Source organism: Mustelus asterias, chromosome 17 (assembly GCF_964213995.1).
Source record: "Mustelus asterias chromosome 17, sMusAst1.hap1.1, whole genome shotgun sequence".
NCBI classification, from domain to species: domain Eukaryota; kingdom Metazoa; phylum Chordata; class Chondrichthyes; order Carcharhiniformes; family Triakidae; genus Mustelus; species Mustelus asterias.
Genome location: NC_135817.1, coordinates 62,721,353 through 62,743,500, shown reverse-complemented (window position 1 = coordinate 62,743,500; position 22,148 = coordinate 62,721,353). Strand labels below are relative to the sequence as shown.

The 22,148-nt window shown below is 41.1% G+C and overlaps 1 protein-coding gene across 6 annotated transcripts in view; it reads right to left on the bottom strand.

Moving 5' to 3' along the window:
- Positions 1-22,148, bottom strand: part of synj1 (synaptojanin 1) — a 114,431-nt gene that overhangs the window by 52,081 nt on the left and 40,202 nt on the right. For 4 of the 6 annotated variants that reach the window (XM_078232818.1, XM_078232820.1, XM_078232822.1 and 1 more), the window contains exons 6-13: positions 17,114-17,197; positions 16,529-16,590; positions 16,293-16,389; positions 15,265-15,437; positions 15,095-15,176; positions 14,268-14,420; positions 12,865-13,030; positions 1,490-1,513 (exon numbers count right to left, since the gene is read on the bottom strand). In XM_078232818.1, the coding sequence (XP_078088944.1) occupies positions 1,490-1,513; positions 12,865-13,030; positions 14,268-14,420; positions 15,095-15,176; positions 15,265-15,437; positions 16,293-16,389; positions 16,529-16,590; positions 17,114-17,197 (841 nt within the window). The remainder of the gene's footprint in view (positions 1-1,489; positions 1,514-12,864; positions 13,031-14,267; positions 14,421-15,094; positions 15,177-15,264; positions 15,438-16,292; positions 16,390-16,528; positions 16,591-17,113; positions 17,198-22,148) is intronic. The other 2 variants (XM_078232819.1, XM_078232823.1) reach the window with 1 other exon arrangement.

The following is a 22,148-nucleotide window of genomic DNA, read 5'->3' as shown; positions in this document are numbered from 1 at the left end:
ATGGAATGATTAGAGTGCAGGAGGCGGCTATTTGGCCTATTGTGTTTGTGCTAGACCTAACAGTCAACTTCATTGCCTTTAACTGGATGGAATTTTAATGTGATAAAGGGGGCTCGGAAAAAGGTAGCAGAGCCCTCCTTTGAATATGAAAATCTGGCTTTAATGACATAATTGCAGCCCATTTGCAATTTTAACCTGAGGGCTGCAAGAAGAAGTCATCCTCCGTGATCTACATGGAAGAGTATTTGGGCTTGCCTTGCATTCCCAACCACAATGCTCTCTCGATCCTTTCCTCCAGCAACTCCTACCAACTGAAATCCCATAGCAGCGTGACAGGACCTCTCTTGCTGCTGAAGACTGCACCGTGTGAAGCCTGCCTGAGCCCTGACCAGCAAAACTCCCACCAACGATTAAATCCTACTCCCTAAATCTTTTGATGCACATAACTTCCTGAATTCTAGCAGTAAAAGTGAAATGATTATTTAATTCTACATAGATACAATTCCTGCACCAGAATCTTTAATTATGGTGTATTCTCCACAAGGTTAGCCCATGAAACAAGTCTAAAATTCTTTCAAGATGCCTCCCATCCTACTGAAGTTTGAATCACTATAAACAACCAAATAGATAGGTTAAAATATCTGTTTCTCTTTTAAATTCTTCTGGTTGCACTCGTAATTCATGAGTATTTATGGGGCAAGGTCAAGAATGCCTGCAGTTGATCCCACACTAAAATGCAATCAAACCCACTGTTCTGAATGAAAGGTGAGCGGCGCAGAATGATTTTTTTTTTTTAATTGGTGGGGACAGCTTTTGCAGTCTCTACAATTATTTAGTGAGCCTGGTCATTGCATAAGATTTCAATATAACATGTGAGGATGGGAAGAGAGGAAAATTCTACAGAAAATGCGTGCTTTCAGGCTGCCTATACGTGATTCAAAACACCATGAATTCAGTTTCTTTTATTTAAGCAGACTGACAAATCAGCAAGCATGCCTCTCTTAAACTACTGCTGACTTGGACTGATTAAGTAAAAATTAGTTTTGAAGGCAGAGTATAAAATCTCTCGGGATAAATTTTTACAATAACCTATCACAGGAATGAAATGTCAGTAAATATCAAATGAGTATCTTCACATACAATTTTTTAAGATACAAGCTCAAATTGTATACGCAGCTATTCAAAAAAAGGTTGATCCCACAGCATAAATCTTTGGCCACATTTGAGTGAGGCCTGTAAATTTAATGCATTTGAATGCGAATGGATGAAGTTTTAGTCCCCTGCAGCACAAATGTTTATTGTAATAAATGAGATATGCTCACTGCTATGCTATGAACAATGTCATCCTAAAGCTGTTATCTACATAGAATGATAAAATAAAGATTTGATACCTTTTGAAAACGTTAAGCAATTAATAAAAGATGGTTACTTTATATAAAGAGTGACAGATTTGCTGTTACTTCAGAAGGTTTTAGGCAAAGCACTGTACCTGATTGAAGTGTCAATTCTGGAACTGCAACCACAGCAAGAGGAGAAGAAGAAAAAGCATTAAATACAATTAAGCACAGGAAGGTCTTTCATAAGTAAAAAGAAATCTCACCATGCAACACAAAAAAATTATGCTAGAAAAATGCAGTTTGAAAACATAGCGCCACCACACACTAATCTGTACATATTCATCAGTAACATTAATTACTGTAAAGTCAGATGCTGAGAATTCTAATGGCTAGTAACTCACCTTCTGACTACCCAAAACCTGCCCACCATCGACAAGGAACAAGTCAGGAGTGTAATGGAAAACTCTCCATCTGCCAGGAAGAGTGCAGCTCCAATAACAATTGAGAACCTCAACACTATCCAAGACCATGCAGCCGACTTGCTCGGCACCCCAAACACCACCTTAAAACATTCACTTCCGCACCATCAGCGTACAGGGGCAGCAGTTTGCACCATGTACAAGATGCACTGCAGCAATCGATGAAGGCTTTTCCTAACCCACAACCTCTACCATCCAGGACAAGAGCAACAGATGCCTGGGAACACTCCTACTTGAAGTCTCCCTCCAAGTCGCATACTATCTTGACTTGCAACTATACCATAATTGCTTCCCCATCCCTGGGTCAAAATCCTGGAACTCCCTCCCTAACAGCACTGTGGGAGTGCAGCGGTTCCGAGAAAGGCAGCTCACCAGCTCTTTCTCAAGGGAACTTAAAGATGTGCAAAAATGCTGGCCTAGTCAGTGATGCTCACATCTCAAGAACAAATTTTAAAGAATCAGTGAGAGCAGACTGACAGAAGGAAAAATCACAGCTGAGCACAATACTTTCACAGCTGATGGTCAAACAACCACCTGTAATTTCTACTTAGCAATAGGGAGCAGCAGTCCTGGCTTACTTCCCCTTTGGAACTGTGATGCATAGAGAGCAAGATTTCCTTCTTATAATTTGTGTCATCAGGAATTCTCACTAAGCATGTACAGCACTGAACAGTTTGATTCAACAGTTATTGTTTCATGACCATGTTGACAAAGCACTTTTTAAAAATATCCATAAAGTTGAATAAGTTTTTTGCTGCATACTGTTAATAGCACATTTTGCTGGAGTCAGAACTGATCCTTCAATAGGAATGGGAGACAATTAATCAAAGTTAAAAATAAAGTGCACATTATGGAAGTCCTCTAACAGTACACAAAAATAATATACAGTCCAGTATTAAATTTCTATTGTATGGGAAATAGATTGTGTGCAACCAGAGTTCTATCCTATCCAGGCAGTACTTGACTTTATGACCCTCGAGTTACAACAAACAGCACTTATAACGTTTATAAATTGACACACTATTTCAACTTTCCGGTGCCATGCCAGCACGTATATACATGCATATTGACGTTCTGCACCGCCCATCTGTATGGCTGGACAAGTTGAACTGTCCTCATTAAGTTGGAAACAAGTGTTTTATTGTGTTGGCACAACCGCTGCGATGTTAATGCATTTATATGCCTATACGCTCAGACTTGTACATGTTCAAGCTTAAACTGGTAACAGAGTATTGATGACTTCATTATATCCCCCACACTGACTGATGAACTTGTGCTATGGCGTGCAGGCATCAACAGTCACCTCAGCGACTTGACAGGGCAAAGAGTTGAGAGCATTTAACATTGCGGGGCACCCCATGAGTGATTTTCAGCCTTGGTTCAGGGGCAAATCCCCCATTTATAACGTTATTCCTATGGGGAAATCGATTCTGTCTTATGACGTTTCGACTTCCAACGTGGCTTTCAGGAACCAATAGTGTCTGTTGTAAATTTGAGAACAGCCTGATCTGAGATTGGAAGGCAGAATATTGTGCATTCAGATGGTGCCTTATTAGGTCTTTAGGCCATTCCATAGTGTTTCACAGGATAAGATTAGTTTTTTTGAAATCCGGTCGTTGCTGCTATGTAGGCAAACACTGATTAATTTGCATTCAAGTCCCAACAAACAGGAAGTTAATGAATCATGCTTTGGTGTCATTTAAATCCGCTTGAGCAGGCAGCCGGTGCCTTGGATTAATCTAGAGTGGGGCTTCATCCAAAAACCTTGTGACTGAGAGTGAGTCTGCTGTCAAGTGAGCTCAGCTGGCACCAAATTACAAAAAATAACTCAAAGTTAAAAAACTTTAAAATGGTTTTAGTTATTAAACAGTAATTCCTGGCAGTTCTTAAGACCATAAGACCATAAGACATAGGAGCGGAAGTAAGGCCATTCGGCCCATCGAGTCCACTCCACCATTCAATCACGGTTGATTTCAACTCCATTTACCCGCTCTCTCCCCATAGCCCTTAATTCCTCGAGAAATCAAGAATTTATCAATTTCTGTCTTGAAGACGCTCAACGTCGCGGCCTCCACAGCCCTCTGTGGCAATGAATTCCACAGACCTACCACCTTTTTGATAGGGAAGCGATGTAGCTAGTTTCCAACATCCAGACCTTCATTGTGGAGGACTTTAACAATTTAGCAACAATTTGTCAAATCAAAATGGAAAAAGATTAGATTTAGTTCTTGGAAACACATTTCTACAATTATGTTTTGAAATTCTGCCTTACAGATTTCCAGAAATCGTTTAATATTTGACAAGAAGTTCAAATACACATTCAATAATTAGGAGAAACCTTTGGATTGTTTCTTCCTGGAAACAGTACACTTATGGAAATGCTCAGTTGATCACTAAGTTGTTATGAAGCCATGGAAGCTACAATTCAGTCACTTGAAACTGCAGCTTCTGGTATATTTCAAAGCCGATACATTTCAAAGCCATTAAGTGGAGCCAATTTGTCTGGTAAACCTCAGCAGAAATGATTGCCTTGAAGCAGTATGAATGGGATCATCTCCTAACCCATTCAAAGAATGTCCTGACAATCACCTGGGTGGCCATTAGATGTAATCACCTCAAACAGTAAACTCTGGCTGAGAAAGGAATTCACTCCTGCCATAATCTAATCAAGTCTAAAACACCCACCTGAAATACACTAGCCATGACCATATTTATGTCACTGAACAGTCGAAGGTCATGTGACAAGCTAGCTAACTAGTTTCTACAGATCACAGACAGAAGCAGAAAGGGTCCAAAAGTGAGAGTCATAGAATCCCTACAGTGCAGAAGGAGGCCATTCGGCCCATCAAGTCAGCACCAACCACAATCCCACCCAGGCCCTATCCCCATAATCCTACCTATCAACCCTACTAATCTCCTGACACTAAGGTGCAATTTAGCATGGCCAGTCAATCTAACCCGCACATCTTTGGACTGTGGGAGGAAACAGGATCACCCGGAGGAAACCCACGCAGACACAGGGAGTGTGCGCAAATTCCACATAGACAGTGACCCAAGCTGGAATCAAACCCCAGTCCCTGGCGCTGTGAGACAGCAGTGCTAACCACTGTGCCACCGTGCCGCCCCACCGGGTCTCATTCTGTCTTTTCGCCCATCTGCAAGCTCAATTCCGGTCTTGTTTGTCCATGTGACAACAGAGTCAGAGATTTCAAGGACTCAACCCTGTCTCCAGAAAAACAGATACATTGTTTATATCTGTAAATGGTCTCAACACCAAACCTGAAGGACCACGGAGCTCAGCCACGCAAGTCATTAACCTATGAGAACTATATAATTTTAATCTTTACTGGAACTCAAAACATCACAATTTGCCCTCCCACTCTAACTTATTGGTATGGTGTGTGAACCTTGAGTATTTGTACAGATGCGAAAGCTGAAGCATTATTATTTTACTTAGAGCAGGTTAAGTACGGTAAATAATATTGTCTTTTGAGCAGGTTAAGTACAATAAATATTATTGTGTTTTCTATTCAAAAAACTGTTACAGTCAGTATGTATTGGGAAGCATTTCTAAAATAAACTGTTCAGTCAAACAAGGGTTGAAAAAGGAGAACCATTTGAACCCTCCTCACTTGACCATAAATTCTATTGTATTTTTTTAATTTCCTGAATGGATTTAATCCCCACAACAGCCATGGCTCAATGGGTAGGACACTCACCTCTAAGTCAGAAAGTTGTGGGTTCAAGTCCCACTCCAGAAATTTAAGCAAAAAAAAAAAAAATCTGGTGCAATACTGAGGGAGACTTTAAATTGAGGCCTCATCTACCATCTCCGATGGATGCAAAATATCTGATGGCATCATTCAAAGTAGAGGGAGAATGTTCTCTGGTGTCCTGGCCAATATTTGCCCTCAAGCAACATCATTCAACAAACAGATTATCTGGTCATCATCACATTGCTGTTTGTGGGAACTTGCTGCGTGCAAATTGATTGTTGTGTTTCCTTTCTTTACTTAAGTGACTATACAGCCAATTAAGTACTTTTGAAGTGAAGTACATTGGGATATTCTAAAGTCATATAAATGCAATTTATACCCATGCACACACTGAATTTTATAGCAAGGAAACCATTTCACACATTGAAATAGGGAACAATCTCGTCACATTTTGATGTGGTTTCTTCATTAATTATTTTCTCTTCTTCAAATAGCTGTCCACTTGCATCTTAAATGCTGCAATGGATTCCCTTCCTAACACTACATTAGGGGCGTGCCACATCCTAACAAACCATTGCTTGCGAAAACTTCTAATTTATGCCCTGACAAGCAGAAACATTTTTCAGTTTACATCAGACTTCCATAATTTTGAACACCTATCAGATTTCAACCTTTTCTGCTCCAGTGAAAAGACCCAGGCTCTCTCAAAAAATGTAACTACTTCACAAGGCCCTTTAAGAAAATCTCGGCATGAAGTTAGTATATGATTAAACTCTATTTCAAGAACAAGATGATTATACCTATGGTAAGAAATGCACCATTTTTGCTTATTCATTCTGCTTCCACATCCCAATTTGAGCATACTAATTTGTGTCAAAATTGACAGTGGGACTCCAAAGGATCTGTGCAATCCATCTGGCTTGGGATATAACTGTGCCAAAATAGTTGTCTTTACTTAATGATTCAAGGTTACAATATCTTGTGAAAGCATGCCACCTGCTCCAATAGCTTTGCTCACAGAAAGCCTCAAGAGGAACTCGCTGTACATTTAACAACAGATTTCTTGTGGGACAAGTAAAGAGTCTTCTGACTTTGCTGAGTGGGCCTGCACAACCAGAAGGCAGTACCAGATCCAAACTGCCCGTGTTATTCATGTTTGGTCTTCCAGTTTTCTACAAGAATTGCCGGACAACTGGTCAGAGTAAAAATTTTGTTTGATCACAAATAGCTAAAGCTCTGTACAAATCAGCTGATGAAGGAGCGGCACGCCAAAAGCTCGTGCTATCAAATAAACCTACTGGACTTTAACCTGGTGTTGTGAGACTACTTACTCTGCCTACCCCAGTTCAACGCCGGCAACTTCACATCCTGTGTAAATCAACCAAGTGATGCTGCTCTTCAATGAAGAAATGAGAAAATGTGACATATAATTCTCCTGATGATTTGGTTGGGGATGAATGTGCCAAACTGAGACAGAGACCAAACGTTCCCACCATGATTAAATAATCTGTGAACATGCACACGAAGCCTGGCTATAGTACCAAATGGCAATTAGCACCCATAAAACCATTTTCAAGCGCATATTAGCTCTTTTCTATAGCTCCAACCTGCATCTGTTTGTATCTTGTGAGCCCAAACCTCATTGCACACTTTCCAATTAAATCTCCCTCTCAATTAGAAGAACATATCTTCGAACAAGATGTGATCCTACTGTGTTTCTGTCAATACCTTAGCAGTGATCCAGAATTACTGCTAGTCGATTTGGTCAAAAGGCTTCTTTCTGGTCCCTGTTGTTGGGCTCAGACACTAGAGTGCACCAGGCCACCTAATTCGCACACTAGTGTGCACCAGGACACCTAACTCACACACTAGTGTGCACCAGGACAATTAAACAATGAACAGGAGGAAGCTCCACAATCACCCCCATCTTAAATGATGGCAGATCCCAGCACATTAATGCAAAAGGTAAGACTGAAGCATTTGCAACTACCTTCAGCCAGAAGCGCAGAGTGAATGATCCATTTCAGCCTCCCCTCGAGGTTCCCAGCATCACTGATGCCAGTTTTCCACCAATTCAATTCACTCCAGCCGATTCAATAAACAGCTGAATGCACTGGATACTGTCAAGGCCCTGACAATATCCTGGCTGTAATACTGAAGCACTTATATTCCAGAACTAACAGTGCCCTTGGCTCAGCTGTCCAGTACAATTACAACATTGGCAGCTACCCATTGTAGAAAATTGCCCAAGTACATCTCCATTAAAGGCAGTAAAAATCCAAGCCAGTCAATTAGCACACAATCAGTCTACTCTCAATTACAACCAAAGTGATGGAAGGTGTAATCAACCGTGTTATCAAGCAGCACTTAATCTGCAACAAAGCTGCTCATCGATGCCCAATTTGAGGCACTCAACGTCAACAATCATTTCAGCCTTTGTCCAAAGATAGACAAAAGAGCTTTATTGAAGGGGTGATAGTGAATGTCTTCACTGTTTTGAGTCATACCTGGCACAAAGGAAGCAGGTGAAGGTGATGGAGGCCAATCATCTCAGCCGCAGGATATTGTTGCAGGAGTTCCTCAAGTTGGTTCAGGCTGAACAATCTTCAGCTGCTTTATGATAAAGGTCAGAAGTGGGGATGTTTGATGCATACAGCAGAGTTTTCAGCTTCATTTGCAAATCCTCAGATACTGAAGCAGTGCATGCCAACATGCAGCAAGATCGGGGTAAAATTTAAGCTTGGGCTACCAAGCGGCAAGTAACATTCATAAGTGGCAAGCAATAGCCATCTCCAACGAGAGAGAAGCTAACCTTTTCCCCTTACATTCAATGACATTACCATGGCTACATCCCCAATATCAACACTGACCAGAATCTTAATTAGACCAATCTCTGCCTACAAATACAGGTCAGAGACTGGGGATTCCACAGCGACTAACTGCTATCCTGACTCCCCAAAGCTTATCCACTGTCTGCAAGGCACAAGTCAGGAGTGTAATGGAATACTCCCCCCATTTGACCGGGTAACTGCAACTCCAACACCATCATCCAGGACAAAGCATCCCTCTTGATTGGTATCCGTCCACCATCTAAAACATTCACACCCTCACCACCACTACTGGCGCACAGTGGAGCAATGTGCACCATCTACAAGATGGTCTGCAATAACTCAACGAGGATCCTTTGACAGCATCTTTGAAACTCATGACCTCTACCACCTAGGAAAACAAAAACATCAGACACATGAGAATATCCTATGGAACTATGTCACTATTCTTTCACTGTTTCTGGGTCAAAATCCTGGAATTCTCTTCCTAACAACATTGTCGGAGTATCTGCACCAGATGGATTACAGCAGTTCAAAGCAGCTCACCACTCCAGGGCAATTAAGAACAGGAAATTAATGTTGGCCATGCCAGTGATGCTATACTCCATGAACAACTAATTTTTCATTTCAATTTGCTTCTTTTTATTTTTGATGTCAACCCAGACTGGCAGTATATTATGGTCACCAATGTTTCTTTTCTTCTATTTTGTCTATCATTGCCTCTAAAATGAAATCCAACATTTGATTACTCCTTGTAGATTTGTTAACATACTATGTCCCTCATAAGTTCAATGAATTCCTGCTTGCATGAAGGTTTTTCTAGTCAATACAAAGGAGATCAAACATCCCAGGATTCCAACTGAAGAACCTACATTGATCTATTTTAGCGTCTCCCACAGAACTGCATTAGTCTCAGTGATTTGGTGGTCTGCAGCATTGTTCTAACTCTTTCCCTTTACTGTCACATTCACTTTCAGTGCATGAAACTCTACCACTTTCAGCAAACAAACCCCACTCTAACTATGTCCCTGTAACTACCTTGCCTTCTTGGAACACCCAAAACCTTGCAAGTTAACTCCCCTGGACGGCTGGTTCGTGATGCAGAGCGACGCCAACTGCACAGGTTCAATTCTCCTACAGGCTGAGAGCCTCTATTCATGAAGGCCCCACGTTCTCAACCTTGCCCTTGACTGAAGTGTGGCGATCCTCCGGTTAAATCACCACCAGTCAGCTCTTCTCCTCAAAGGGGAGAGCAGCCTATGGTCATCTGGGAATATGGTGACTTGATCATTTTGATATACAAATATTATGCACAAACTACGACCCATGTTCTTCAGTTTCTATCCATTTCGGTGTGCCACTAACAAATAAGGGACTTTGTGTGAGTTCATCTCTTGTGTATAAGAATACACAGAAGATTTTTTATCAGGTTCATGTAATCCAAAGTTACTGAAATGAGTGCAAAGGCTTAAAGCTTTAATTGTTTCAGAACAGATGGTATAAAATACTGTTATCTAGCAAATCTGTTGATTTGCTTTCAAGTTTGTATCACTTTCTCATCACTGGTACCTCATTTGCCCAAAGGCCAATATTTTGACCTAGCTAGATTCTGTCTGACCACCGATCAATTTTACAGATCAAAATTATGCTATAAGTTTACTGTATAGACTTTTCTCAACGATCTTTTTCTCGGTTTACACTGGAAATTTGGAAGTGCTGCATATTCCAGTGGTCTGGATGGTCAATGACTCCAACACTGCAATGACTCCAAAATGAATAAGGAGTTCCCCCGATGTCCTGATTGACATTCCTCCCCTAACATCACCAAAAACAGATCAACTGGTTCTTCACTATTATTTTCACAGACTCAAGTGTGACATGCTTAGAGTTAGTTCTTAGACATATAGTAAAGGGCTATATAAAGTCTTTCTTTACCTACTCAGATTTGGAAGAATAGTCACTTGGTCTAGGTACTAGAATAAAAAACAGAAACAGAGCCTTTCCATGGTAATCCAACTTAGATCAGGAACTTGACATTTTCCATTTGAAGATAGGAAAAATATTTGCGCAAAAGTCACTGGAGACTCGTTTTGTGCAGATTCTTGTTAAAGGCTTATGCACAGGAAAAGTAGTAAAATGAATGCCTAAGCAAGGCACATTTCCTATTCAATTTGTTGAACTACAATAAACGGATAAAGGCAACTAAAACATTGACAAATTCTGGAATTTGACTTTGTCAGTCATCCATGCCCCAATCAGTATAGAGATGATCTTTTCCAAATCTTGATTTTCCCTGACTAGTAAACATCCAACTTGTCTTCAACTCTCTGTCAAATATTCATGTGATGCTCTTCTGCAAACCAGCCAAAAGCTAAAGGTACTTGCAGTCACAATTTCTTTCAGAAACAACTAATCTGGGGCACCTCATCACGAATTACATAGAACATAGAACAGTACAGCACAGAACAGGCCCTTCGGCCCACGATGTTGTGCCGAGCTTTATCCGAAACCAAGATCAAGCTATCCCACTCCCTATCATCCTGGTGTGCTCCATGTGCCTATCCAATAACCGCTTAAATGTTCCTAAAGTGTCTGACTCCACTATCACTGCAGGCAGTCCATTCCACACCCCAACCACTCTCTGCGTAAAGAAACTACCTCTGATATCCTTCCTATATCTCCCACCACGAACCCTATAGTTATGCCCCCTTGTAATAGCTCCATCCACCCGAGGAAATAGTCTTTGAACGTTCACTCTATCTATCCCCGTCATCATTTTATAAACCTCTATTAAGTCTCCCCTCAGCCTCCTCCGCTCCAGAGAGAACAGCCCTAGCTCCCTCAACCTTTCCTCATAAGACCTACCCTCCAAACCAGGCAGCATCCTGGTAAATCTCCTCTGCACTCTTTCCAGCGCTTCCACATCCTTCTTATAGTGAGGTGACCAGAACTGCACACAATATTCCAAATGTGGTCTCACCAAGGTCCTGTACAGTTGCAGCATAACCCCACGGCTCTTAAACTCCAACCCCCTGTTAATAAAAGCTAACACACTATAGGCCTTCTTCACAGCTCTATCCACTTGAGTGGCAACCTTTAGAGATCTGTGGATATGGACCCCAAGATCTCTCTGTTCCTCCAGTCTTCAGAACCCTACCTTTGACATTTAAATTAGTCCTACCAAAATGAATCACCTCACATTTATCAGGGTTAAACTCCATTTGCCATTTTTCAGCCCAGCTTTGCATCCTATCTATGTCTCTTTGCAGCCTACAACAGCCCTCCACCTCATCCACTACTCCACCAATCTTGGTGTCATCAGCAAATTTACTGATCCACCCTTCAGCCCCCTCCTCCAAGTCATTAATAAAAATCACAAAGAGCAGAGGACCAAGCACTGATCCCTGTGGCACTCCGCTAGCAACCTGCCTCCAGTCCGAAAATTTTCCATCCACCACCACCCTCAGATAGCCAGTTACTTATCCAATCGGCCAACTTTCCCTCTATCCCACACCTCCTTACTTTCATCATAAGCCGACCATGGGGGACCTTATCAAGCGCCTTACTAAAATCCATGTATATGACATCAACTGCCCTACCTTCATCAACACACTTAGTTACCTCCTCAAAAAATTCAATCAAATTTGTGAGGCACGACTTGCCCTTCACGAATCCGTGCTGAGTATCCCGGATTAATCCGCATCTTTCTAAATGGTCGTAAATCCCATCCCTAAGGACCTTTTCCATCAATTTACCAACCACCGAAGTAAGACTAACCGGTCTATAATTACCAGGGTCATTTCTATTCCCTTTCTTAAACAGAGGAACAACATTCGCCACTCTCCAGTCCTCTGGCACCATCCCCGTGGACAGTGAGGACCCAAAGATCAAAGCCAAAGGCTCTGCAATCTCATCCCTTGCCTCCCAAAGAATCCTAGGATATATTTCATCAGGCCCAGGGGACTTATCGACCTTCAGTTTATTCAAAACTGCCAGTACATCCTCCCTCCGAACAACTATTTCCTCCAGCCTATTAGCCTGTAACACCTTCTCTTCCTCAAAAACATGGCCCCTCTTTTTGGTGAACACTGAAGAAAAGTATTCATTCATCACCTCGCCTATCTCTACTGACTCCATACACAAGTTCCCACTACTGTCCTTGACCGGCCCTAACCTCACCCTGGTCATTCTTTTATTCCTCACATCAGAGTAAAAAGCCTTGGGGTTTTCCTTGATCCGACCCGCCAAGGACTTCTCATGTCCCCTCCTAGCTCTCCTAAGCCCCTTTTTCAGCTCATTCCGTTTCTTATATTGCTTAAAACGTCAAACATAACATTTCTAATGAAAAATTGTGACTTCAAAAGCTGCTTTGAAGGTTTAAACCAACGTTCAAGTTTGACAACGGCTTTACTTATGCATTAATTTATAAGTAGACTGTAATACAAACTTACTAATGTGATTTGGTATTCAATATACCCGTTTTTAGAAATGAACATTATCTTACCATGCAATGTGCTTGTTGTTAAGAGAGCTCGAGCTTTATCTGCCAAGTCACTGTTCAAAGTATTACCAAGCAGTAAAATGTCAATAGCCTCTTGCTTGGAGCTGTCAAAGAAATTATTCTGAATAGTTCTGGTCACTGAGCGAGCTCCATCCTTAAGCTTTCCACCCTATATATAAGAAAAAAAGGTAGTCACATTATTGTGAATAATGAAATCATTATTTAAATTCATCACTACACCTAGTATTGACAGTATCAAAGCATTCTCTATCTCAGAGCAGTTCACAGCTTCACTGTGGAATATTTAAATGTAAAAATGCGCTACATAAATGCATGCTGTATTAAGTTAAAATAGGTCAATTTTCTATTAAGCTTTTGGGATATTGAACTCACCATTAGGAAAACACCCAGAGAAAGCAGGAAAAGAAAAGTAGATCAATATTACTGAATAACCTTTATTGTTATTGCTTTTGTTACTCAGTGCAGTTAAAAACGATCAAGGACGAGGGTGGTATCTGGGACTTAAAAACAAAAGAATATACTAGGAAAAATAGGCCATATAGCCCCTTGAACTATTCAATAAGATCGCAGCTGGTAAAACCTCAAATCCATTTTCCCTCCCAATCCCTTGATTCCCATGTAATCCAGAAATTTATCAATCTCAACATAGAATACACTCAAAACGAAAGCATCCATAGCCCTCAGTAACATCTAATTTCAAAGTTTCTTAATCCTGAATAAAGAAAATTTCTCCTCAACCCAGTGGCTGGTTCCTTAAATGGAGATTATGCTCCTTAGTTCTAGACTCTCCCATCAGGTAAAACATCCTCCAAGCACCTATTTGGAAAGGCAAAGCTCAAAGTTTTGCTTTAACATAAATCTTTTAACGATAAATGTACAGTATTTTAACACTGCACTAATTTTTAAATAGTACATACATAGAATCGTAGCAATAAGGAAAGTTATTTGGCCCTTTCTGGGCATGCCAGCCAGTAAGTAACCAGTTAAATTTCAATTTTCAGCTTTTGAGCCGTAGTCATGTAGATTACAGTATTCTTTAAATGTCACAAGGATTTCTGTCTCTACTACCATTCAGCCACGAGTTTCAAATCTCCACCATTCTCCAAGTGAAAACAAAATATTCCACTCGAATTGCCCCTAAACACCCTACATATTGAACATAATGGACAAAATACGCATCAATTGGAATCTGTTAGTATTCACACAACTTGTTTCAGATTTTCACATTGGTTTTACAGAGAACAAATGTGAACTATTTTCCTAAACTACAACATTTTATCATACTGGAGTTTTCCCTCCCATCAGATCTATTACAAAAAGTCCACTGGATAATCAATGCTACTATTTTATCAGATTTCCCAGCGATGTGTGCAACTGTGCTCTACCTTAGCTTTTCCTTCCAGTGCTCCAGTTCCAGCATAAATTTTACTGATCGAGTCACCACACATTGACCACATTGAACGGAAGACCTCTTGAAACCTTGTGACCATCTGTTGCTTCTCAGCTAATCCCAGAACGTCTAGCTGCTTAGAAAGCATCTGTTGGGGTGCAGAAAACATAGGCAGGCTTAACCCCAATCCAAATTTTGTTAAGGATTAAGCTATGTATTAGTAATTTATAGTTAAACACTGAAGACTAGAATGGTTTACCATTCAAAGCTATTTTAGTTATCTTTAGTCATCCAAGAATAGGGTATAAAACAGTTTTAAAACAACCCCTAGAACTTAAATTGTTTACCTATTCTTCATAAACATTTACAGCACAAAAAAAGATATTACATTTTATGACTAAGATTCATAAAAAACTCACAGTGCAAGACTTTGTAACTTAATTTTTTGAAGAGTGTTTTGCGCTTCTGAACTGACTTCTGCACAAACTTCCAAGTTATGTTAAGGTTGTGTATGGATCTGATAATGACACTTTATGCAAGATTATGGCTTTTGTACCATCAATAAATGGATTCAAACATGAAAAAGTAAACTTTGCCAAATAATGAAGTTCAGACTTCCATTTTGCAGGAGGTTTAGGGTAGCTGCTTATTATATCTAGCAGTAAAATAATACAAGACCATCAAATACTCTCAGATGTATATATTCTATGTAGCAGTTGTAAACTGCTTCTGTTGCATCTTCACAGGATTTGGAATGAGGGCTGGAAGTTCCACTTAAGTACAAAATATTTGAATAATAAATAACCGCAACTTGAAACATACCTCCAACCCAAAGAAAGCCTGCACACTATTGGTTCTGTCAAGGCAATCAAGACAGTTGGTTCTGATGGTACCAGTCTGACACCTGTGAAATAAATATTTATGCTCAAATAAAATAGTATTATCTTCTTACAGAAATCTCCACAGAAACTTGAATAGAAATATCAGCTCACCTCTGAACTCCACTGGAATCACAATAAAAGAAGCCACATTCGTCCAGAAATTTTTCCAATTTGGGTTTCAGAACAGTTACAAGTCTGTCTGCCTTCCCACCCTTTACCTGCTGGTGGTAATCAAAATTCACCATGGGAACATCAGCAGCATGCTCACAGGCCTTCAAGTGACTCTAGCATGAAGAAATAAATCTCAGGTTAAGTAGGCTTAATACATTCTATTTTTGTGGTTTTGCAGTTCAGACAACACCAGAAAATCACAATCCTAAAGGAACTAAACATCAAGAGCATGTTTGACCACATTTTGCTCATCCTTGGAGTTGTTATTAAGATCCAGCCAAAACCAAGAATAAGATCTCCTTCCTCCTTTGGAGCTTCTTCCCATCCACAAAGCACTCTTTTCCACATACCCACCTGTCCTACCTGGGCCTAGACTATGAACATCAGGTTATTGCAATGTCTGGGGTATCATGGGCGAGCCTAGTTGCATGCTCATCTGAGTGCCCTCAATGGAAAATCGAAAGAAATGTAAAGGAGCGAGATGGAATACGACCCATTTGGCTGGATGAATGAGTTTCAAAAGTATTCAAGAAGCTCAACACTATCCAGGACAAAGCAGCTTGATCAGTATCTGTTTCAACATTTGAACATTCACTCCCTCCACCATCATTGCACAGTGGCAGCAGTGAGCACCATCTACAAAATGAACAACAGCAGCTCGCTAAAGATCTTTCAACAGAAATTTCCAAACCCATGATATTTACCACCTAGAAAGTCATGGACAGAAGACATTTGAGACCACCACCACCTACAAGTTCCCCTCTAAGTCGCAAGATATCCTCACTTAGAACTATAACACTGTCGCCTTCACTGCCGCCGAGTTGGAAAGCTGGAACTACCTTTCAAACAGCACAGTGGGTGTACCTGCAGCAGTTCACAACCAGCTTCTCAAGGGCAATTAGGGATAAACAACATGTTCCGGCCTTGTCAGTGACACTCGCATCACAGCCATATATATATTCGCTTACCTGGAATGCCTTACTGAGCATGTGCTCTCCTTCTTTCACTCCGAGCAAATTGATTATTGTTTGCTTCCCATATAACTTTTTCAGTGTTCTATAATGTCTGTAAAAATTCAAAACTAATTAGAGATGAGAGATAATTCAATACAAGCCTTTAATGTAAGCATTTGTTTTTGCATCAAGGCAAGTCATTCACTACAGCCAATAAAAATAGCAATCATTGCTAAAAGTAGCCTCCATACCGGTCAAAGGCAGGAGCATTGGCTTCAAAGCCTCTTGACATTCGCACACGATGGGATCCAACCTGTAGCCACAAAGAGAATTTTAAAAATGGTTGAACTGAAACGTATAGAAGCCAACAACTAAACCATGTGGAAAAACATGTTTTTTTTTCTACCTTACTTCAACCAAAGAGAATTCAATACATTTCTTTTGCTCGTTAACTAAGTTAAGCACTTTCTTACACCAAGTGAATGCACAAGGAGGCTGACATTAAAATAAAAAGTTTACTTGCTTTGAAATCCAGATATCAAGCAATCAAGTTTGCTCGACACTGCCGACCTCAATTGCGATAAGCTTTAACAGTCCTTCATTAAGTTAAATGTTGCAATTGTGGATCACAATTTAATATTTTAAGAACAGTCAACATTTTCTTACAAATATGCCTGCTATCCATCTCTGTAGAGGCAAGTGTCAGTATAATAGAAGCAGATAACCAAACTTTAAAAACCTTATTCTAGAGGAAAATATTCCATGGCTTAATGTTACAAATGATAAAATTATACACACTACAAATCAAAAATATAGCATCACTTTAAAAGACCAACCTGAAGACCTGGCTGTTCCCAGAACAATGGGACAGAACCTCGGATCTGGATAAAGGAGGACACGCAATCATCCAAGAATATTACCTGTTAAAAAAATGAAAATACTCTATTACTTGCTGAGGTAGACAATAATTTAAGCACACCAACGCCCAACTATGCTTTGTTCTTATTGTTAATTAGCAAACAACAAGAACAAAGCATAAACAAATTTAAATTTAATGCTTTTAGGTAGAAATGTCCATGCATTATGGCGAAATGTGTTTCTTTCTCTAATATCTTGGCATTAGGGGCTTGTTGCTATTTGTATGCCAGGAAAAATGAAAGAAACTGGAGATGAGGAAATTCCTTAATATCCTCAATAGTCTGTTCTGATAGCTCCACAAGACACATTTCCTCAGCAAAGTCTTACAGAGGCTGGAATCCCTGATCTCTTGATACAGGAATGTACGGGAAAGTGCAAAAGAATTCATATGGATGATATCAAAATGAAAACGTTTTAACCATCAGTAAAGGCCTAGCAAGCTAGGTTCTTTTCTCTAGAAAAGAGAAGGCAGTGTGGGGACCCCGAGAGAAATCCTCAAAATTATGAAGGGGCTTGATAGTGTAGGTATAGAGATGTTTCCACTTCTGGGGAATCGAAAACTAGGGATCTTTAACAAGATACAGGCATTAATAACTTCAATGAAAAAAATCAAGAGCAACTTCTTTAGCCAGAGTGTTGAAAATATGATACTCGCTATCTCGCAGAGTGTTTGAGACAAACAGCATTGACATATTTAAGGGGAAGCCAAATAAACAAATGAGGGAGTAAGAAAGAGAACATTATGGTGAGCGGATCAAGAGTCAAGAACATCAGAAAGATGAGGAGTGGAATATCTGGCCTTTCAAACCTGCTCCATTATCAAGATCTTGTACATTAACTCCACTTTCCCACCCTATCCCCATATCTCTCAATTCCTTTAGTATCAAACTCTGTCAACCTCAGTTTTCAATATACACTCATCAGCTGACACTCACAAACCTCTGGGATAGAGAATTTCAAAGGTTTGCAACCCTCAAAAAAATTTCGAAATTGTAACCTAATGATTGACCTTGGTCAACTCCACAATGCATTTCAATATGATCACTTCTCATTCCCCTCAACTCCCCCCGCAGCCCCCCCCCCCCCTCTCTCTCTCTCTATGCTTTTATAGGCACATGCATGCAGTTAATGGCTCTCTGAATTCATAGGGAACCTGAAATTGCAGGAAAACCTTTGGCTCACTCAGCCTGGCCGGCTTCATCAGTCCTGAAATGAATTAAGGTGCTGACCCTTCAGAACTGTGACCAACTTGCTGCATCTTTGGCGGTGGATTGCAAGACACCCAAGTAGATCTCCCACTGACCCCTGGAAAGAACCAGAGACATAAAAGTTCAGGGCTACTGTCACCTTCAGAGCCACTGGCACAAGGTGGTCAGGTATAAAGTTGGGAGCAATTTCTGGCCCAATAATCTTTCATATAGGAGATAAGTGTGTCCATGGAGAGGCAGAGCCTTCTTTGGCACTGAACCTGACATGTTGAGACTGTATAATCACTTCCTGTACACTTTACCTGCTGGGTAATGCCATTTTCTCTGGCCCCTTCTGCCTTGCAATTCCTGCTAGCCCTCCACCCTTTCTGGCTGCACCTCTCAGTCCACAGGGTCTACTCTGGAATGGTGCCTGCAGGCAACCGGCCACCTCTCCCTTCCGACCCTCTCCTCTTCTTCTGAGGTCCATCCAGCAGAGTGCACAACCACCATGTTGCTCAAGATAGAAGGGGGCCTTTCTACAGAAAGCCTCAGAGTTCACCAAAATAATGCCAGAAGCGTCTAGACCAACACCAAACAACTCAACAAAACTCCTAATTCCTCACTGTAACAACATCCTGTGGGTCTTTCACCCTGGATTTAGAACGAATGAAAATACGTAAAGGCCGCCTGACCTGTGTGTCGCGCGTAATAAAAGGACATGGATCACTCAAAAATCACTATCAGTCACTCTTTAAATGGATGTAATTGGCCCTTTAACTGTCAGGTGCGCAGTTCAGACTTCTGTGCGCAACCACCATCCAAAATAGCGTTAAGGTGGTGTGATGACATTAAGACACCTTTCTGACGTTTTTGCACTTGAGTTCACAATCGTTCATGTCCATCACACACTTGCACAGCCAGTGCAATATTCTGGCCTTAGTCTATTTGCAATGCAAGGAAAAAGCAGGAGGAAATAAACGACGGGGAAATTTAATAAGCTCACGAGTTCCATTCAGACAATGCTAGCACCAGGAAGGAAACATACTACAACATTAACTTCAATGGTAATGAAAGAGAACAGCACTAAAGTCATAACAGGACGTGGTCATTTTCGATCTCAATTTTTTGACATTACAACAATTCCTACAACAGTGACTGCAGTTCAAAAAGTATTTCATTCACTGTAAAGTGCTTAGAGACATCCAGTGGTCATGAAAAGTGCTACATAAATGTCAATCTTTCTTTTCTTCTGCTCTCAACTTTAGATATCTAGTCCTTTTTATAAATCAGATTACTTTGATTTCTCTTTCTATATTTTAAGAATTCTAAATCTTGATGAGGAAAATGTGGAAAGTACAGCATTTGGGTTTGTTTTAATTCATATGGTTGGGGAAGCAGTTTTAACTTAATGTCAAGTTTAACAACTCCAGCTGACAGTGTAAATAGTTGTGATGCCATCAGGAATGGATCTCTCAGGGCAGAAGCTCAGAACATGGGCAATGGGCTTGACTTTGATGACCACACTCACAATTCAAGTTGCTCTTCATGTTCTACTTTATGGGCGGCACAGTGGAACAGTGGTTAACACTGCTGCCTCACAGCGCCAGGGTTCCATTCCCGGCTTGGGTCACTGTCTGTGCGGAGTCTGCACGTTCTCCCCATGTCTACGTGGATTACCTCCGGGTGCTCCGGTTTCCTCCCACAGTCCAAAGGATACTGATTAGAAGCATTGGCCATGCTAAATCCTCCCTCATTGTACCCGAACAGGCACTGGAGTGTGGTGACTAGGGGATTTTCAGTGTTAATGTAAGCCTATTTGTGACTAATAAATAAACTTTACTTTTTACTTTTCTGGGGCAAGTGGTCACATCTTCTCTGGCTGCCTTCAAGTGGTTTAGGGTTGTCCAGATTTTCCATGGAAGGTTGAAACCAAAAACTTCACTTCCCAGCTCAGTTACCAGGTTGCGTTAGTGATGTTTGTATCAACCAGTAGGTGTGTCAGTCATCAGTTTGTAGGGTGTGGAGTGTGAACTATAGGATTTCAGACAAGTGTGGGGTTTTTGCTTTGAGGGTCTGTGTCAATGGGAGTGTTTTGTTAGCAGTCAGTCAATGATGTTCTTTTAAAAGCATGTTTTCCCTGGGGACATCAAGAGGTTCAATATAAACTAGCACAGGAAGTGATTTGAGCTCTGTTGGTCTCAGGGTTCCAGAAATAATCCTTATGGGTTCCTGGAAGTAGATACTACCATGTTAATGTGGTGGTTCCTGAAACAGGTTGAACAGCAGTACTCTGCTTTTAGGCAAACTGCGATGAGTGAAGCAGTTCTTGTTGGCTCTGCTTCTCCGGGTATTACCCACCAGTTTCCATACAAGATTCAATCTTAACCTTGTTCTCCTGTTCTGGAGTGGTCACTGATAGGTCAAACAAACTACAAAGCTTCGTGAATGAAGCCCTGTACATCATGTAAACCAGCCTCTCATCCATTGACTCTGTCTACACTTCCCGCTGCCTTGGAAAAGAAGCCAGCATAATTAAGGACCTCATGCACCATGGACATTCTCTCTTCCACCTTCTTCCATCAGGAAAAGGAGACAAAAGTCTGAGGTCACGTACCAACCGACTCAAAAACAGCTTCTTCCCTGCTGCCGTCAGACTTTTGAATGGACCTACCTTGCATTAAGCTGATCTTTCTCTACACGCTAACTATGACTGTAACACTACATTCGGCACTCTCTCCTCTCCTTCTCTATGAATGGTATGCTTTGTCTGTATAGCATGCAAGAAACAATACTTTTCACTGTATACTAATACACGTGACAATAATAAATCAAATTAAATGTACGACCAAAGAATGATGCCAAGATATTTTGGCTTGGATCGTGGGCGAGTGGCTGCCCACAGAACTGAACATGAAGTTCTTCAAGTTGTTCAGGTGGAAGCCTGAAACAACAATCTTGGCAGTGTTATGTCGAAGCCTCCATTTTCTGAAGTAGGTTTCCAGAAAACATGGATCCTTCGTGTGTGTTTACCCAATACCCTGAAGTTGTCAATCTGAAAACCCAAAGCCAAGTCACCAGCAAAAGTGGAAGAGTCATGACTTTCTGGAGGGAGGTCATTGGTACATATGTTGAGAGCACTGGCGTGAGGACTGATTTTCATGGGAACCCATTGTTGGTTAGGCTTGGGCAGTTGATTTGATCTCCAACGTGCCCAGATCTGTCAGTTGCTGATCATGGAGTTGTTTAGTTGTAAGGTTTTCACTCAGCAGATAAATTTGGAGATTATGGGCGGAATATTCCCCCCAAAACACTATGTTATAACAGTGAGTGTACTGGAGCAATCTGCACAGGTCCGTCAGGCACACTCCAGACCACAATCAGTCACTTGTTGGGTGGTGGTCACTGCTGGTGTGCCAGGCGGGCACTGCCTGATGGTCACTGCCCAGTTATGCCCCGATCAGCCAGGGACTTCAATGACCTCCAAGCCCCGTGGTGTGGCCATCGCGCCTATTCTCCGCTAATGGAGTAGTGATTCTTGCCATTCTCACGCCACGCCCGAAGGTCAGAAGATCCCAGGAGCTGGGAGGATCTAGGGTCGAGCATGCTATGTATATTTAGATGCTACTTTAAATAAGCTAATGGGACCAGTGTCCTTTGTGGCCGCAATCTAGTTTGTGCCATTAGAAAGGGACCAGGACGATTGCAAAATTTTTGGTGCCGGGCATAGGACCGCCTTTAGCCCCGCATGCTATTTTCTGGGATT